General features: G+C 36.7%; 2 protein-coding genes across 2 annotated transcripts; one reads left to right on the top strand and one right to left on the bottom strand.

Annotated features, from left to right (window-relative positions):
- Nucleotides 1–1,850: 1,850 nt before the first annotated feature.
- dlx4b (distal-less homeobox 4b) lies at nt 1,851–7,691 on the top strand. Its single transcript, XM_067369847.1, has 3 exons — nt 1,851–2,172; nt 3,442–3,635; nt 7,440–7,691. Exons 1-3 carry the CDS (start codon nt 1,851–1,853, stop codon nt 7,689–7,691), a joined length of 768 nt encoding a protein of 255 aa, XP_067225948.1.
- Nucleotides 7,692–15,984: 8,293 nt separating this feature from the next.
- dlx3b (distal-less homeobox 3b) lies at nt 15,985–18,609 on the bottom strand. The gene is made up of 3 exons (XM_067369979.1): nt 18,288–18,609; nt 17,364–17,548; nt 15,985–16,290 (listed from the first exon to the last, which is right to left on the bottom strand). Exons 1-3 carry the CDS (start codon nt 18,607–18,609, stop codon nt 15,985–15,987), a joined length of 813 nt encoding a protein of 270 aa, XP_067226080.1.
- Between the last annotated feature and the right edge of the window lie 589 nt (nt 18,610–19,198).

The raw sequence follows: 19,198 nt of genomic DNA, 5'->3' as shown, positions 1-19,198 counted from the left end.
ATATATATATATATATATATGTATGTATAATATAAGGTTTCAGCTTTAGATGGCTGAGTGCGAGCTAGAGGTCACGGTCTAGCTTGGTTACTCTTGAAAAAATTAAAATAGTCATATTTACAATTATTTGTCAGTGAATGTATTTCTGCAAAGTATCTGCGTTTTGTGATTTTCACGGACAGATGAGCGAAACTGCTGCTCTGGATTAGGTGGTTCATCAATTAAGGGATCTTTTCTGCCTCGTTGCAGATTTTTAAAAAAAATCTGTATTAAATAATGTATAATAATACTTTTAAAACATTTTGTTGCGTTTCTTTAATAACATTTTCCTAGTTTGTGTAATGAGTGTTTGAAAGGTGAAATTTACCGGAGTTGTTCTATTTTCGGCTCGTTTCTCAGACCTTTAAACTTAAAATCAGGTAGGCTAAATTATATACGTTACACTTTTCTTTCCTAAAAGCGCACACATTTTCAGCTCATTTGATATCTATGTGTTGTCCTGTATTCAATTCGTATTTTCTATGGAAATAATTGCTGTACTACCAATTATTGTTATCACAATCACACCAAATATTTTAGAGAACAATTCAGAGTTTCTTCTTTTTGAGCGATGGAATGTGTGTACTGGAACAAACAAAAACTGGACTGGAGGGATGGAATGGATTAACAAACAAACTTCCAATCATATTAGTTTTCTGAGTGGAAGGTGGTGGAACTCCGTTCCGGCCCAATGTCACACCGGGCGAAATCCACTCGATTAATGAAACATTTTGGAAGTAATCACTGTATACAGCTTCACTCACTGTACCCAAATGTTTTCAGTAAGCATGAAGAGAGACCACATAATCACATTTTAAGGTGGCTGAAGCCCTTAAAACACTCACATGCATTAAGGGAGGTTTCAGCTTCATAGTTTTCTTTTTTTTTTTTTTTTCGTTTTTTTTTTTTTTCGTTTTTATTATTATTATTATTATTATTATTATTATTTTATTTGTTAGATCCTAGGAAGTTGTCACATGTATTTGTAAAATTGAAGATATAATATAATGTAATTAATATAATAGTATGGCAGGATTTCATTGTAACAATTTACCATAGTGTGAGATCTTGCTCTGCAATTATATCGTGTTGTCACAAATAGTCTATGTGTGTTCTATGAATTGCGCCTTTTCCCTGTAATTTCCAATAACAGTGGACATTTCCAATAGCCTATATTTTTAAAAAATAAATAATATTTTTTATTAATATTAGGAATTATAATATTGTAAAATATATGTATATATATATTGATTCTTAATATTATAAAGAGTGACTACAAGCCCGCGTCTCAATGACTGCGAAGATGCATTGTATAAAGAGTTTTTGTCTCCTAAATAATTCCTGTAAATATTTAACAGCTCTCTTTCTATTGTAGTTTGTGCAAAATAATTCATGTAAAGGTCGTGCTTAATTTGAAGCTCACTATGGTTTGACATGTTCGATATCAGGGCTCAGCACAATTCGATAGCAAATGCTCATCAACTTCATTTAGCTCTCCCTGGTGTCGCGTGACGCACCAATCAGCGCGCGCTCTCGCGGAGCTCGAGTCAGTCAGAAACGCACAGGACCGCGAGCCCGAGGTGACTTTAGATATTGCGCGGTTTTGTCATGTTTCAAGAAAGATAAAATCGTATTCACCTATGAGATTCATTGCAGTGTCTTTGGGAAATACGTTTTCGTTTAAAAGTTCGTGGTTATTTTTCTTGCTCCCGATCATTTTGGGATGGATCCGGTTCAAGGTCTTTTTCGTGCGCAGTGAGCGTTCAATGCAGCACTCAGACCATCATCGGGCTTTATGGACTTGACTGTTAATGATGTCTATGAGTTTCATGTCTGATACGCTGAATAGTCCAGATCCTTCGAAATCAGCATTTTTAGAGTTCGGCCACGGACTTACAAGCAACCAGCAGCATTTATCCGGATTCGCACACAATATTTACCCAGTACATGGATTGCACTCAGGCGGACACCTTCAGCACGATGGTCCCTACCCTTCCACCGCTTCCCATTACAGCCGGCCGCTGGGATACGCCTACCCCGGGCCGGTGAGTGCTCCTGCTCCGGGTGCTTACGTGCCTTACCAGCCAAACAACCACAGCAGTACTTTGGCGCACACGAGAGCTGAAGAAACGAGTGAGTATCCTCATAAAACGTCCAAATGTGAGGTTTTGACGCCAAGTCTTCGACAATGTTTCCTGAAAGATTCGTCTGTTTTTCCGCCATTAATCAGGTTAACAACAGCGTTTGCTAATGCATTCTGTTTATATAAATGCAATGCATACTTAAACTTTATGCATGCATCATTATTAGATTAATATCTGATATGGATTATGCCTAATACATTTTTTCTGCGTTTGTACCAGTAGCTAATTTAATGCACGGTGTATTTTAAATAAACACCAGATTTAGTTCCAAAAAAAAAAAAAAAAAAAAAAAAGACACACATGGTCTAATTAATTTTAAAGACCAAGGGTAAATCAGTTGCAAATGGTAAGCACAAAAGTCTAGTATTGCACACAAGGTTCTGACCTTTTGTTTTAATGACTTTCATTCAAGAACTTTTTCTTTCTTAAACTTATTGGGGGATTTGTGTTTTTAAGCTTGGTAAAGCTCATTTTCCTGGTAGGCCCTGAACTTTATTTAAAAATATTAAAAACGGTTAACACACCGTGTCGTAGTTTAGGTATCAGACTGTATTGTGATAATTCTTAAAAACAATTTAGACTACTCTAGGAGAAATTTAAAATTAATGCACTCATCATGTCGTCAACAACGCCATTCATTTCGACGATATAGTCTAAATATTGCACATTGTTCACATTTCAGTAATTCATCAACACTAGAGCAATACAAACAACATTGGTAGAATAAAGCTGAAGTAAATCCATTGTTAAAATATGCTGTTATACATGCATATAAATTATAAATAATATTTTGTACGTGCAGCGAAGGTCTATGGCTGTCGAAATCGATGTCAATTTTGCAATAGCCATAAAGCGAAGAAGTCTTTCAGAAATAGGCTATATATTTTTTTTTAAACAATAATATGATGTAATTGTAATTCTTCCAAAGGTAACGATGTTGTGGCTTGAGTAGAATGTCATTGGTTGCTCTTAGGTTCAAGTTTAGGCTCGATAGGCCTGTAAACTTGACTCTAAAACGAGGTTAATTATGGTTTGCCGATCTTAAAAATGATGACCCATTAATGTTGCCTCTAAAACACCTGATAAATCTCTTATTTGGCTATTGTAAATCAAAAGACAGTTACAGCCTATTTATTGTGACATAATTTACGACTTTTCTCACGGTTAAGCAAGGTTAATAACCTGCTTGTTTGAAGACTTATCCTGAGCATTTACTATGTCATGATGCTGTCGTTTTATTTCATCTGCATGCCTGAAGACCACGAAAAGCCAGCGGTCATTGAGAATGGTGAAATTCGCCTTAATGGCAAGGGGAAGAAGATCCGCAAACCGCGAACCATTTACTCCAGTGTTCAGCTGCAGGCGCTGCACCAGCGCTTCCAGCAGACCCAGTACCTCGCGCTGCCCGAACGCGCCGATTTAGCCGCGAAACTGGGACTCACGCAAACACAGGTAAATGTCTAGCATTCTCACTTATGTTTATGTCTGTAACATGCTCTTTTTGATTCGGTATGAGGCCTAGTCCTGACTCCTTGGTTAATTTGGCAGGACGAATTGCAAAATTTCTGTTGAGGAGAGCAGATGTGGAACATACATTATATGAGAAGTGGATTAGTCTATACAGTATGATCTGTTGACGCACCTCATTAAGATGGCGTCGGTTTTATGGAATTTGTCATATGGGCGCTGCTCGTGTGCCACAGGAAAACAATTAATTTCGAACAAATACATGTGACTTATAGATGTTAGTTGTTGTTAGTTGTTTTACATAGATTTGCTCCAAAAAATAAGCTAGTTAAGCCTCAGGGATACCATTGCGTTTGAAGCAAAATGTGGAGACAAGTGAATATATTTGAAAGTAATATAGCACTAACACCTTTATAAAAGAAAACTGAAACTTTTGTTAGGTTTGAAATTATTTGGTCATTAAAAAGTACTTAGTCCATAATCCATGTTAATGTGATGAACTAGGCTTGTTCACCTGTGCGAACTTGAGGTTAACTTACTTCATACATCTACTAAAAACGCCAGTTAAGTCATTTCGAATGTGAAGTTACTTCTGTGATAAAGGTCTAGTGCAATTTAACTGCAAATGCCTGTTAGTTTGATATTTTTATTAAATGCAATAATATTCATTCTTTTTTAAGTGTGGCTGCAGAACATTTTTTTAAGGCCACTTTAAAAGTAATTATGCAGAGGTGAGGCTTTAACTCAGTATCATACTGGATGAACAGTCAAATAAGACCATGATGAGTCAGTCATGACTGGTTTCTGAGCATTTATGTACTTTGTGTCATGTATACGCAAGTAGGCTGATTTGTTTCTCTATTATTAAAGCTAATTGAGGATTTCGTTTAATCCAACCTATACTTTCATTTTTTAGTTAGCGCACTAGCTTTTGTGTTCTTAGTCTTTACAGTATGAGAGAATATTTTTTTCCTAGTGCTCAAGCAGTTATCCCAAGTATTATTTATTCTTCATTGCTTAAGCCTCATGCTTAATAATACATATCCAACTGCTCGCTCATGATGGATTTAACAAAATACGGTCATTTCTGGGCCAGTGAATGAGATAAATGAGCCTGAAGATTGTGCTGATGAGTTTTAGGATTGGACTTTTCACTAGTGTATTTTAGCAAAACACATATGCTGTCCCATTTTAAATACTCTTTAGTACCTTTTTGTATATATTCCCTTTGGGATTGATTAATAAGTCATCTATATGTCTATACTTGTTATGTTTATGTCACACCCATTAATGAGTTCCTGTAGGGTGGTGTTATGGACATAGATTTATTTTTATAAATCCCTCCTGTTCACATGCACGTACCAGAATGAACAGTAAAATATTAATGCATGCATCAGTGTGTGTGTGTGTGTGTGTGTGGAGAAAAATGGAAACCTAACATAAGCTTGGGTGCAGCCATATTGCCGATGGCATACACAGCATAAGCCTTCCCATTATGCTTGCTCTGTTTTTCATTCACAGCTTTCCTTCTTCGTTTCTTTCCCTCGCTCTTCATCTATGTTACACACTTGCCACCCTGAGTGTGACAGGTTGCTCCTCATTTTTGGCCATGGAGAATGAGTTCAGTCTGTCCCACAGCTATAAAGGGTTTCCTGTCTGATTACGTCTCGGTTTTCATCAAAGCGCATCAAAGTGAAGAATGCCTCTCACATTCACCTCAGACGGTGGTTGCAAATCAAACCTACTGATTGTGAATACAACGTAACTGATACAAAATGTACCTGCAATATTGGTGACAACAATCTGAAATCCAGAGCATGGCTGCCAGTTTCCATTTGATCCATAAATGTGATTGAAGGCACATAAACAAGTGCCACACAAGCATATGCTTTTGGCTTTTCCAAGTCCCTCCTTACACATATAACATAGGTCTGGAATCCATCACCTCACCATAAAAGCTGTTTGGCAAACCGATCTTTGGAAATAAAAAAGAAAATCCTTTTTACATGTGTTTATTAAATCTGTTGACAGCCAAACTAATAACATTGTGTAAAAACCCATTGCATAGATTTCAATTGTCTGAGGTTATGGAAACTCTGTTAGGTGGGCTCTCTGAGTCAGCCTATCAGCGTGGCTGGTGTTTTTCGTGCAGGCGTTAGGCTGAATTCATCCGAAGGCGCAGTTTTGGGTCTCACTAAGGTGTTTCTAAATTGAGTACACATTCTGACAAGGGAACCATAAACTCCCACATCATTAAGGGCACGTCTCTAACATTTGTGCATGAATGTATTTGCAGTCAAATAAACACATTATATATTATAATGCCAGGACACCTACACCGCTGTAGCCTTCTAGCCCTTAAATTTAAATCATAAATGAAGATTTTTTAAAGCCATTTTGCTGACATTCACCATGTTTTTAGGAATAAAATGTTAAATAAATCTGGTGAATGAACATAAATGAACAAACCCTCTGTAAAGACCTTTAGAATATAGAAAGGAATAAAGTGTATTAAATAGAAATAAAGTGTATTAAATTAAACACTTGCGTGTATTTTTTCTCACTGTAAAACCAGATAAGTTCAGAATACTCACTTTTTGTAGACACCAATTACCTAAAAAAATTTAAGTAAAGCAACTCAAATTTTTAAGTAAACAGTAATTATAAATAACAATGAAGTCAAACTGAAAAAAATCTACTGTACTTAGAGCTATTGTTTACCATGTTTGGTTGTAAAACCTATTGAGTTCAGAATACTCTAAACATTTAAGTAAACAACTCAAAGATTATTTTAGTAGAACTTAAAAAATTGATTTTGTACTAACCAATCTTGCTAATTACAATTTAATTGAAATATTGAATAAACTAACACCTAATCTTATACGGTTAAGTGTTAGTTAGTAACAGCACACCAGTATGCGCTAATGTAACCATAAAAGAGACTATCACTATTTACTTGCATAAAACTGTTAATCAACATGCAGTATTTATAGAAGTTTCACAGCCCATTCTCGACCTATCCACAGGCACTACTCTTCACCACGATGGTAACCCTAAAAACTTCAACATCACAGAAACACCTTTAAATACCAAAATAACAGAACATTTAATAATAACACATCTTCCCCTGCATTAATCTTGTGCAAAATAACACTCAATTTCAACATTTATTCTCCTTACACAGTGTGGCGCATTGTATAAGAAAATGTAATTGTTTTAAGTTGCATCAGTGATTTAACAGACTTCATTTGCAGTGTGCTCAGTCTTTTTAAGTTAGTGGTACTCTCCGGGTCTAAAAGAAGACAAGTTATGAAAGCATAGCCCTAAATCTTGAATTTGAGCCGTGCATGAAAAAACGATGGTTTTGCCTGTAATGTTAAATATTGCCCAAATCATCAATATGTTCCACCTCCGTGCTAAATGTTTTCCAATGGTTCTTTTATCAAAATCTGCCAAACAAGCTCTCTGGAAGTCATTTCAGTTCAGCTAAATTTAAATGTATTTTTACGCTGTGATTGTTGTTGTCAGACACATGCTTCACTGCCTTCATAAAAATGGCAGGGCGGAACAATTGCTGAACACATGAATAATGAAACACAGCAGTGTCACTGAGTCCATATCTGCAAAGACTGTTCAAGCTGCCTCAATATCATAATGAAAAAATGGTGTTAGAAAATAGACCACTAATGTCTTGATAGCTAGATTGTAAAAACAAAAATGTGCCCTCAATTGTTGCACCATTTAAGATGTATTTTAATGTTCTTTTTGTTTCTATTCTGTTTACCCAAGGTGAAAATATGGTTTCAAAACAAGCGCTCCAAATATAAGAAGATAATGAAGCATGGGTCCAGTGGACCTGAAGGAGACATGCTCCACACCACCTCTTCGTCCTCTCCTTGCTCTCCGGGTCTGTCTCAGCTCTGGGAGGTCTCAATGGCCAACAAAGTGCCACCCATGCACCCAAGCAGCTACATGAACAATTACGGGCACTGGTATCCCCCACACCACCAGGATCCTCTGCCCAGACCTCAGATGATGTGATTGAAAGCGGAAAAACAGAGCCAGAGAGACTCTATTCCATATTGACACCTACCTAACCTGTGATGGTGCTTTCCTTTACAATGTCCATCATGTGTTTTATTGCTTGGTGTGTTTGAAAGGACTGTGTTTTACTCTCTATGCAAAGCAGATTACACATATTACACTTCAGTAGCTTTTTGACTTTTTCAGATCTTTTACAATGTGCTTGAAATAAAGAATTTATGAAAGAATGAATGTGGTGCTACAGTAATGAATGATTTACAGAAATATTCAGTATATTGATAGGCTGTTTAAATTTCGATGTCACTATAACCATAGGTAATGTGGAAGTAATAACGTTTGTTCTTATAGGCTATTTAAAATAGTTCTGGTACCAAAATATAGTATGCGATAGCTTATTCAAAACAATATAAACGGCCATTTGAATATTATTATTAACAGTAATAATAATAATAAATGATAGATTTATTTCTTGATGGCTTTTAAATAGTAGCGTTTAGGAATAAATTGCGCAAAAAAAAATAGCACAAAATTATGATCGAAATGAAGGAGAGATTCTTGAGATTAAACGAAACCGTTGGAACTGCACCAATTACATCATGTCATCACTTATAAATTCCCAGATTTGTGTTCATGTTCTAGATATTTAGCCATTTTCTCTTTGTCCAGCTGTGAGCAGACTGGAGGTTGAGATTTATGAATTATGATCATTTGTAAGATGAGCTGTTTTATTCGACCAGGATTTTATATATATATATCTTGTTGTCACCTGAAGCGCATGTTATTTTCTTGGTTCAGTTGTGTCCGCTTATTATTTTTACTTCTTTAAATATGAATGGAATTGTGTATTAAGGCTTATTTGTTGGACATTTCTGATATCAAAATCACTACATTGCCTGTTTGTTAAACGTTGCATCCATGAGAGAAAATACACACACACAGACACACGCAAAATCTTTTAGGTGTAGAGGTCCGATTTAAATTAATTTAGCTCATTAATATTGCTCCAGAGTTTCATTTTAGTTCTGCTTTTTTGCAGAAATAAATTGCGCATGCAGTCGTGCTGAATATATGAGCTAACAACATGGTGTTGAATAACGAATAATAACCAGAACAATTAGAACCCCGCGTTTCTATTCAAATAGCCTATATTTACTCAAAAGAATCCTAGAAAAATGTGGTCCATGTGATGATAAATACTCGATATTTAGGCTAATTATTGAATTTCAAGTGCAAGATGTTGTGCATTAAATCAGCAAACATCTGCTTTACCACATCTTATGTTTGCCTCCTTTCTTTTTAAAGTAGCCTAATGGTAAAATAATTTAGTGTACTGATTGAGTGGATGTCATGATGTCACCATGATAAATCACCACAACATTCAATCACGGATGGAATTAGATGTAGCCTACTTATATGTACACTTCAGTGCATAAACTAAACACAGTGAACAAGAAGATGTTGGAGTTAATTTAAAGCGTTTACGCATTACGCTGATGTTCATTTAATATCATTCACAATGATTTATTACGTGCTTATTCCTACCAGGAGGCACCTTTCGTATCAATGCGTTTAAAGACATTGAAAAACGCGATGCGACTTTTTGTTACAGCATATGCTAAGTCTAACTAGCCTGTTTTTAGGCCTTGTATAAAGCGACAAAAAAACGAATCAATATTAAAAGCAATCTACTACTGGGAGACACCTTTCGTATCAATGTATTTTGCGTCTAAAGACATTGAAAAACGTTTTTGTTTCAGGAAACATATCACGCTAAATCTAAATACAAAGCACAGCGACAAAAAAAAAAAGCGCGTCAATATTAAAATCAATCTAAGGTCATTTGTTAGCGTACCAATTACTCAATCGTATCACAAAATAAAGGGTTGTGTTTTTCTCTGATCCACTGTAATTAGATGCCACCTGGAGGAATGCGGGGTCCACTTGACCTGACTTTGACCCAGCTCACTCAACAGGGTCTTGTCTAAACAGCCTTGTTTAAACAGGCATATTACAAAGCATCTCTGTCATTTCAAGCTCTTTAGACACAATTCAGCATGGTGTGGGGCTCTTTCAGAATGAAATATATTTCTGAGTGGATATTTTATTATATTCAGTATTAAAACAATGCCTGCCACATGCAACCCTCATGCAAATAAACAATAAAGACAAAATTCTTCCTGCATGAAACTCTAATATCAAGTACAATAATAGGCATTTATGAGCTTCTGCAACATCTGGGGGAGATTTACATGCGACGAGTCCCACAATCAGTTATTTTCTTACTTATTTACATAAACCATGCTCATCTCAGCAACACAGCACAGAGTCACTTACCTCGACAGGCAATAAACCACACTGAAAAATCCACCACACTTCTGTAAATGGAAGCCATCTCTCTGCACTTAATATTCCAAAAGTATGGAATGATTTTAACCAGCACCTCTTTATATACTCCCATCCCTGAGTTTGATTTGTGGAGTTTATGTTGCTCTGTTCAGATGACAGTCATGGGAAGAGAAGACAAGTGTTTTTGAATGAAGTAGCGAGCTCTCACAAGGGAAATTATGGGCAATTTTACATCTCGAGATTAGAATAATGGGTGCTCAAGTCGGACAAGCAGAGAAAAGGGGCTTTCAAACAGGGCAATTACGTGGGAAGCTGATTTGGGAGAGCACTAAAGGGTGATGGGAGTACAAGGGGATGAGATGGACTGATAGTAGTTTAAGAGATTTCCAGCACTGGAGGTGCCTGATGAGTTTTAATTGTGGCGCATCGAAACGCATTTTCGGCGTAATTCGGAGTGGATTTAGAGGCCTGGAGGAGATTCGAAGGACAAGGAATAAAGCGATTCCCGAAATCGTCCCCGGTTTCCGAGGTGAAAGAGAGTTCAGTGGTTCACAGCTGTCAAGAAAACCTCTCTCATTTGATGGTATTTACATTTGGAGCAGAACGATGCTGCTGAGTGAAGCCTACGGACTCAGGCTTTGAGTGTGTGTCAGGCAGCTGCCCTCTGTCTTTACATGGCAACATATGCGTGTCCCAACCGCGGCTGACCTTGCGTTCAACCACCCCAGAGGCCTCCGGTGCCATTTTTTGGATACGGTTTCTCGTCAAACACGTAAAGATTGGCCCTGCCTATCTTTATTTAGGTGTTGCGGTGCATTGAATCTTAGTATCATGTTCAAGTTCAACAGTTCAGGCATGGACGGAGCACACAGGGCCAAGGGCTTCTCGTCGAGGTGACCATGTCAGCCCACACACCCAGCTTTTGGGTTTCTCTGAGTGAGCAATGTGTCCCAAGACGACGCCATCTAGATCATAGCCTGTAATTGAAGGCCACACACCACGAACAAGCCCAATGGAAAACAGATATGTTACATATGGCCCAACTTCAACTGCAAATATTGTATCAAACAGATAGCAGCCGTTTCTTTATGGACCCTATGGCATAACTAGACTCAGATGAAAGTGGTAAACACATTAGAGGGGATAAAATGTCTTAGGGTTTGAGCTATGGCCATTGTACACAGATGACGGGATTATCATGTTTTAAAGAGAACTAAGTGGCCTGACAGGTTTTAGGTGTGAATATGACTCTTTCTTCTCTATTGGAGGTAGAGGAGTAACCCAATCGCATGCTACATTGAGGCGGGTATTATAAGATCTACATGACTAATTCCACAGCTATGAAATGCCCAGAAATGACTCACAGTTGACCAACCAACTATCTTAACCATCTCTATCTATCATGACATTAATCTAACTACTGTGGCAGCTCACTTTTTTTTCTTCTGGCAGCATCAGCATCCACATCCACCTATGCTTTGAATTTCATAGCAGTATTTTTGGACGAAAGACTCGCAGCACTGGTCATGCAGATGTAGTGTTTCTGCTTCTTGTTACTAAAGCTACAAGGGTTGCTGTTAAACTGAATGGAGATTTTGTACTGGAGTTATTTTAGTAACTAGTTGGCTTGTCCCAATGTTTTGTCCTAAAGCAACACCATTTACCATGAGGTCCCATGTGAGTGGCCACAAATTACCCATATTGAAATTCCCTAGAGAATGCTGGATATAGTCACATATATGTTTAATAACCAACCATAAATACGATAAATACACAATATCATTAAAAAAAAAGATTTACCAATCCGTTCTAAGAAAAGACAATGTGTTCTACATTATCATTGATGAATAAATTAATAGGCCTATCAGCAGGGACTAAGCCTATTTCAATATTGGATGTTGGTCTGTTTAGGACTCCAATCGTTGAATGGATAATGAAATTTAGTATTAGCGGTTAGTCATATGATTTCTGCATGAAAACAGATTATTTTTGGTTTCTGTGGTTCAAATTATGGTTTTGCGCCAATTCCACCTAAAAGGGAGTGTTGCACGACCTACAAATTCGAGTAAAGTCTGTTTTCTGTTTGGCACAATCATGAAACAATACGCCGAGAATTTTAATCATTCTTTATCTTTTTCCAGACTTGATTGATGAATTTAACTAAGAACATGGTGTTCCAGGTCTTCAGACAACACCTAACAATTACCATTTTCTGAAGGAATGAGATGCGTAGTGTCTGTTTTTGATTATGTTTAATTGACATTAGTAATTAAAACACAGAAGTAAACAAATTTTTGGCGACTTTAAAAGCACATTGTATGACAAATGAAAAATGTTTAAGGGAACAGTATGTGCTATCCGTGAATATAAGTATGCGCGTAATGCACTGTGAACTAACATGCCCAAACACTGAACAACTGTAATTTTTATCTAACACTTAAGACTAATAAATAGAACTAAAACTGAATATAACTGTAACAAATGTTTTGTTCATTGTTAGTTCATGTTAATTGATACATTAACTAATGAAACCTTGTTGTAAAGTGTTACTAAACTTTTATGGTCAGTTATGAGTTAATTATAAAGCGCACAAAACTACCATTGTCTATTTTTACATTTTAATTGTATTATTAGGCTACATCTGATTTTTGAAATGTAAAAAAGACTTTGTATTACAGTTTTTTACAGACGCTAGGACACATTTCTCAATACTTAGGTCACTTTTGCAAAACTCTTCACACAGTTCTCCTAACCAACTTTCATCTTGGCAAAGCAGTTCATTTCACATTCAAAATGCACTACAACTACCAAAACACTTCAGGTCTCAAATCAACTCATTCTTCCAGAACACTAGCAAAGGTTGACAGCCGACAAACACACTTTGTCATCCACAAAACAATGACCTAAAAAACACTAACAACATGTAGCATTATACAATGTTTTCTTGTGTAAAACAAGGACACATTTCTGTTTATAATTCACTGCAATATATGTTACTGGAATGAATCAGACATGATGCAGAATTTGTCAATATTTTATGTCTTTTATTTATTTTTATAATTTTTTATAATTCCAAAATACAAGAATGTCTATACACACCATCCACTGATACAGATACAATTCAATTGTTTTTATAGCATTTGATTTTAAGATTTAAAATATATTTCATTAAAATATTACTGTAGGAATGTAGCAAATTGCTGTCTTATTCGGTTTTATATTGTGTTATTGTTTTGAACATAAGTTTAACAGTTTTGAAAACAGTATGTAAGCATGTGCAAACTGGCCTGTATGTACAAAGAGTTTTGGCAGTTGTTGTGTCTGAGTAAGAAAAGAATTCATGAAATTAGAGAGATGTAGTCATTGAATGCATTTTGTGCCAAAGCAATGATAATTGATCCTCAGTTTAGTCCACATAGACTTCTGTTGTGCTCACTGTGTGAAGAGTTTTGCAAAAGTGACCTAAGTATTGAGAAATGTGTCCTAGCGTCTGTAAAAAACTGTAAAGCTTTATGACGGATAATATAATTTTTTTCACACCTAATTTCTGCATGGTGTTTTGGCATCAACTGGACGATTTCTGTCCAATTTCCTTGAATAAACATCAACAACACATGTTTTCAGTAGGACTTACAGGAATTAAATTCTTCCAGAAAACATCTGATGCTGGTAAAAAAAAAAAAAAAAAAAAAAAAACTCCATACCACCAGAAACACACCAACCTACAGCAGACATACCTGAGACCGCGCAAAACTTTTCACAGTTTTTTTTTTATTTATTTTTTTATAAATAGGCTAGACAAAATGGACGCGTGCTGTTGCTTCGCTTGGCACGTGAATCTTATCATTAAAGTGTATTCAAAGTAATATACATATATAACTTGGATCTCCGGTTCTGGAACCAGATTTTGACCTGTTCAAAAAGAGAAAACAATGTTCTCGTTAGATGTCTTTCGGACATTGTAAACCATATTAACGCGTTAAAATGAGTAACTTCAGATACACCTAAGGTCTGAAGTTGAAACCCCACAAAGTAACAAAGGGATATTGGTAAATGAAGACCTATATGCTATTTGCCGCCATTTCAGTGTAATAAATTAGAGTTACAAGTCAAAGCAAGTATTTTTGTTTATATATGTGTGTGTGTGTGTGTGTGTGTGTGTGTGTGTGTGTGTGTGTGTGTGTGTGTGTGTGTGTGTGTGTGTGTGTGTGTGTGTGTGTGTGTTACATATTTCCACTCTAAAAATGCTGGGTTAAAAACAACCCAAGTTGGGTTGAAAATGGACAAACCCAGTGACTGGGTTGTTTTAACCCAGCGGTTGGGTTAAATGTTTGTTTGTTTTATTTAACCCAACTATTGACTAAAATTACTATATGGCTGGCTTAAAATGAACCCAAAATTAAAAACCAGGCACATAATTACTAGAGGCAACAATAATAATCAAAAGATGAACATTTATTAATAAGCAATTTAATAAATGTTTATTGTTTACTTGTTCATTAAACGTGTTAATACACATTCATTTATTAAACATATTAATAAATGTTAATTTCCAACATACTTTGGGTTCATTTTAAGCAAGCAGTACAGTCATTTTTAAACAATAGTTGGGTTAAGTAAAACTACCCAGCAGATTGGGCAAACATTTGAACCAACCACTTAGTTAAAACAACCCATTCGCTGGGTTTGTCCATTTTCAACCCAACTTTGGTTGTTTTTAACCCAGCATTTTTTAGAGTGTATATTCCACATTAATAGGCCTACATTATTACAGAAAGTCATACCGTCCGATGATAGGCTATATGAAAAAGAAACCAAAACCGCGGGAAGGCGGAATCTGTGAGGGAACAGGTTAAATGACGCTTTGAAATACCGTCGAGCTGTAATTTGCATATACCTGTAAACCTCGTGGGGTTTTTCTAGGCCTCGCCTGATGCCTTTGTTTGTCCTGTCTATTCTTGTTGTGACCGACTATCCCTAAAGCTCAAGGCTTCATTTCAGTAGTCACCCCCTCCTTCGCTGTAGTCTATCTTGTTATCTGCCAACAGAATACTAATAAAATCCAGTGACTCCAACATGTCTGCTTGCCTGTCGCCTCCTACAGTCTCTTTGCACGCAGACCTACTAGGCTTATGCATGCAAACACATCACAAAATAACATCTGTCGTACTTAACCCTTTCCTAAGACCGGAACAAAGCGATATCACTGCAAGCTTCATATTATTAAATCATTTTACACAGAATAGACTGAATATGTAAACAATGACTGCTTTTTGTATTATGAGGGTAAGCTGTGGCATTAAGCAAAGAGAGTAAATGAGGAAATATTTTGAATTCGCATTTATTCAGTTTGACAGAATAGGCCTAACAATCAAACTACTTACAGGAATATAAAATGGTTCGAGCACCACTGTGAAATCTTTCGACGTGACAGAATTAGTGGTTCTGTTTTATTTAAACACATATGTACAGCTTTCAACATTTTGTACAAGTCTATATAACTTATGTCCTGAGTCTCTGACGCGCGCGACACCAGCCCACATTGTGGGTGGTGTGGCTGATAACTACACAATTGGGGTTTACTCATTCTTTAAAACGTTTTTTAATATTCATCTATCAATGAACAAAACATGAAAACAAAGGAAGTCATAAAACATAATAATTTAAAACCACTCTAAACTTCCTTTACATCGTTTAACCTACACCTATGTGCATATGAAATAGGTCTGAGTAGCCGGGACACATTTAAACATCGTTATTATACTACTGTTATTTCAACACAAAGCATTCATATCAACAGATATGCGTTTAAACAGTCCACAACATGCCACCACAAGTGTGCCGTTTGACCCCAGATACTCGCGGAGCATCTCTCAGCTTATTTCTGTGGAGTTTTTCAAAAAGTCTTTTCCCCTCTTATATTAAACTCTTCCATCAGTGTCTGTTAATACACGGCCCCCACGCTCTGTGGTGGTCCTGGGTGGTGCACTGGATGCTGTAAATGTGATCCCTGCTGGTACCAGTGATTGCTGTAATCTTCCATGTAGGGGGGTGTGGAACTGAGGGGTGGCTGGGGGATCTGCCCCCGGCTGACCTGGCTAGAGTGCGCGCTATTGTCCCAAACAGCCGGCGATGGAGGGGAGTTGCAGGCCATGGAGTCGCTGGCGTTCGGGCTGTGCTCCAGCGGAACCTCGCCGTTCTTGTAAAGTTTCTTGAACTTGGATCTCCGGTTCTGGAACCAGATTTTGACCTGTTCAAAAAGAGAAAACAATGTTCACGTCAGATTTCTTTCGGACATTGTAAAAAATATTAACGTGTTAAAATGAATCACTTTAATTTAATTGCTTACATTTTTGCAAGCGAAAAGCGATTAGTTTAGTTATGGTGTGTGGGGGTTTTGTGGGGGTGTTCAGAATCACCTAATAAAGGTCTGAAGTTGAAACCCCCACAAAGGGATATTGTTAAATGAAGACCTGTATGCTAGTTTTTGCCTTCATGTCACTGTAATAAATTAGAGTTACAAGTCAAAGCAAATACTTTCGATATTTATATTATAGCCCTACCGAACGGATATCAAAGGATAATATATGTATAATATATGATATATAAATCAATAATATATGACAAACACTTAAGGGTTTAAAAGTCTTTGACGTTTACCTCGGCAGACTGCGAGGAAGATCTTTAGGCTATACATTTATATAATTTAGCAGACTTTAAAATCCTTCCCTTACAGAAAAAACACATGAACTTCACATGTGACCACATGTGTTTTTGCACATGTGAAGTTCATGTGTTTTTTCTGTAAGGGTTTATAAAGCTAAAATGATTTAAAATAAACATGTATAATTTGCACACCGACTTTGAGTTAGATTACCAACGAAGAAAATCGATTAAAATATCATTGAACGGAAACAAAAATTTTGTTAATATAAAGATGAAATTATTTTTCACAGTGTAAATATTGGCCATATGATTAGCTTATATAGATAAACCGTCTATAAAACTTTCCATAGCGACATCTTTTTGGGAAAATTTACGAAATAAAATTATTTATATACATCTTTTTTGTTAGCCTACAAAACACTGCATATAAATAATTATTAATTTGATGGTTAAAAACAACATAGCAATAGCAATAACATTTCAACACATGAGCCATCTTTTATGACCTGATAAGAGTGCTGCTTGCTTATCCTTATCTCAGTGTGCTCAGTGTCAGCGATAGAAGTGCAAGAAATTGCTTTAACACAATGTCAAGTGGCAGACAAGTAGGTTAATTATGTTAACAGTATTATAAATTAATTTGAGCTTAAGTATTACCTGTGTCTGTGTGAGCCCCAGCTGTGCGGCGAGTTCAGCTCTCTCCGGCAGCGCTAGGTACTGCGCCTTCTGAAAGCGGCGCTGCAGTGCGGCGAGCTGGTAACTCGAGTAAATGGTGCGCGGCTTGCGGATTTTCTTGGGTTTTCCGTTTACCATCCGAACTTCAGTCTCTGGTTCCTCTTTGACTGGAAAGAAGAAAATGATAGACCACGTTATCTCAAAGTAGGATTTTTTCAGGACCTAAAAGAAAATCGAAAACTGCTTGGTTTCATTTTTTGAACTAAAACCCACAACATTCTCGTTAAATCGTTAAACATGTATGCTTCTTTAAAAATAAATAAGAGACATGAGTAAAATGATAAACGTATGTAAGCTCTGGTAGCATATCAAACGCAAAATTTGAGCATAAACAGGCTATAGCCTAGTTGAAACATTTTCAAGGAATGGCTGTGTCATGTAGCCTAATTTTTAGGCCTACCCCAACAATAAAATATCGTGACATCTAGCATGAGCAACGAGTAATAATGATTAATCGTGTTACAGTCGCAATAAAAATGTCATCGCTTAATTGTTTTACAGCGGCCGCAAGTCTGTAGTGATAAAGTAGAGGCAACTTTCTACCCTTCTGAAATATAGCCTATTTTATTTGAACTATATGTCAGTCCTTTAAATAATGACTTAAATTGGAAAATAATGCAGAGTAAAAACAACCAAACAAGTAAACAACTATGAACTATTTAGCCTATATTTTTTTCTCTAGAGAAACGCGAACTTGCGTTTCTCGAGCCACTCGCAAACACAATTTTATAATCTTTAGAAAATGCTTATTTTATACCGATATTAAGAAGACAAATCCAGCCAAATTATAAACGCATAAAGGCCTATAGCCTACCTCTGGCATATTTTCTCGATTAAATATCTCACCTGCGCTTTGCGGTGGCGTCTGCAGGTCTCTGTTGTAATGTCCGTATTGTCTGTAAGTATTGCTGTAAGGGTACTCTGTCTTGGTGGGGTAAGGTCCGGCTGATGCCCCCATCCCAGACAGATTAAACTGGTGATATGAATTAATCTGTTGAGGGTATGGAGGACTCTGGTAGTATTCGTGATGGCTGCTATAATAACCCATATCTGTAGCCGATGACTCTGGAAGAGTCGGAGAGTCCTTAGAAGTCGGATGGCAACTCATAGAGCCCGAAAGATCGGTTGAAATACCGGGTATCTTCCTGTCATATGTCGGTCCACTCATCCTTTAGGGGAAACAAAACAACGATCGTCCACTTTATTTCCAGGGCAGACTTGAGCGAATCATGCAGACGTTTAAGTTCAGGACGATGCCTGTAACACAAAATCCTCGATGAGCTTCTTTCTCTAACTCCCTCGGTTGAAGCACTGAAGGCAATGGTAGAGATCCAGTATGAGAAACTCTGAATTATAGGGCATATGGGTGGACGCTTGACTCCTATTGGCTCCTCGCTTCTGTTTTTTTCTCTATCCAGCCCTGAGGGCGAAGCAAAGACTCTTCTCCGCCTCGCGCCTTAACGTCTCCAAACTTCAGCATTTGAGGATTTTAGATGTTATAATGATAATGAAGTATAGCAGAGCTGTAGAGTACAACAAAAGTAGGCTATGCATGTTTTCTTGTTGCATAAAAAAAAATAAAAAATCCATGCTTCACTGCATTAAAATAACTAAATAGCGTATCTAAAAACACCTTTGTTGTTTTAATTCTGATGAAAGTACATTATATTATTAAATGTGACTGAATCAATATTGCATTACATCAACAAAAGGTTTTAAGAGTCAGGTAGGAAAATTACACCGATATCTACACTCTT

This window comes from Chanodichthys erythropterus, chromosome 19 (genome assembly GCF_024489055.1).
Source record: "Chanodichthys erythropterus isolate Z2021 chromosome 19, ASM2448905v1, whole genome shotgun sequence".
NCBI classification, from domain to species: domain Eukaryota; kingdom Metazoa; phylum Chordata; class Actinopteri; order Cypriniformes; family Xenocyprididae; genus Chanodichthys; species Chanodichthys erythropterus.
The sequence above is the reverse complement of the archived record's forward strand: the minus strand, read 5'-3'. Positions and strand labels throughout refer to the sequence as shown.

Excerpts from the sequence above, each read along its gene's own strand:
- dlx3b (XM_067369979.1), bottom strand. The coding sequence starts at position 18,609 with ATGAGTGGACCGACATATGACAGGAAGATACCCGGTATTTCAACCGAT. Across the intron at positions 17,549-18,287 it reads GACGCCACCGCAAAGCGCAG|TCAAAGAGGAACCAGAGACT; the intron begins GTGAGATATTTA and ends TCTTCTTTCCAG. Across the intron at positions 16,291-17,363 it reads TGGGGCTCACACAGACACAG|GTCAAAATCTGGTTCCAGAA; the intron begins GTAATACTTAAG and ends CTTTTTGAACAG.
- dlx4b (XM_067369847.1), top strand. The coding sequence starts at position 1,851 with ATGATGTCTATGAGTTTCATGTCTGATACGCTGAATAGTCCAGATCCT. Across the intron at positions 2,173-3,441 it reads CACGAGAGCTGAAGAAACGA|ACCACGAAAAGCCAGCGGTC; the intron begins GTGAGTATCCTC and ends GCATGCCTGAAG. Across the intron at positions 3,636-7,439 it reads TGGGACTCACGCAAACACAG|GTGAAAATATGGTTTCAAAA; the intron begins GTAAATGTCTAG and ends TGTTTACCCAAG.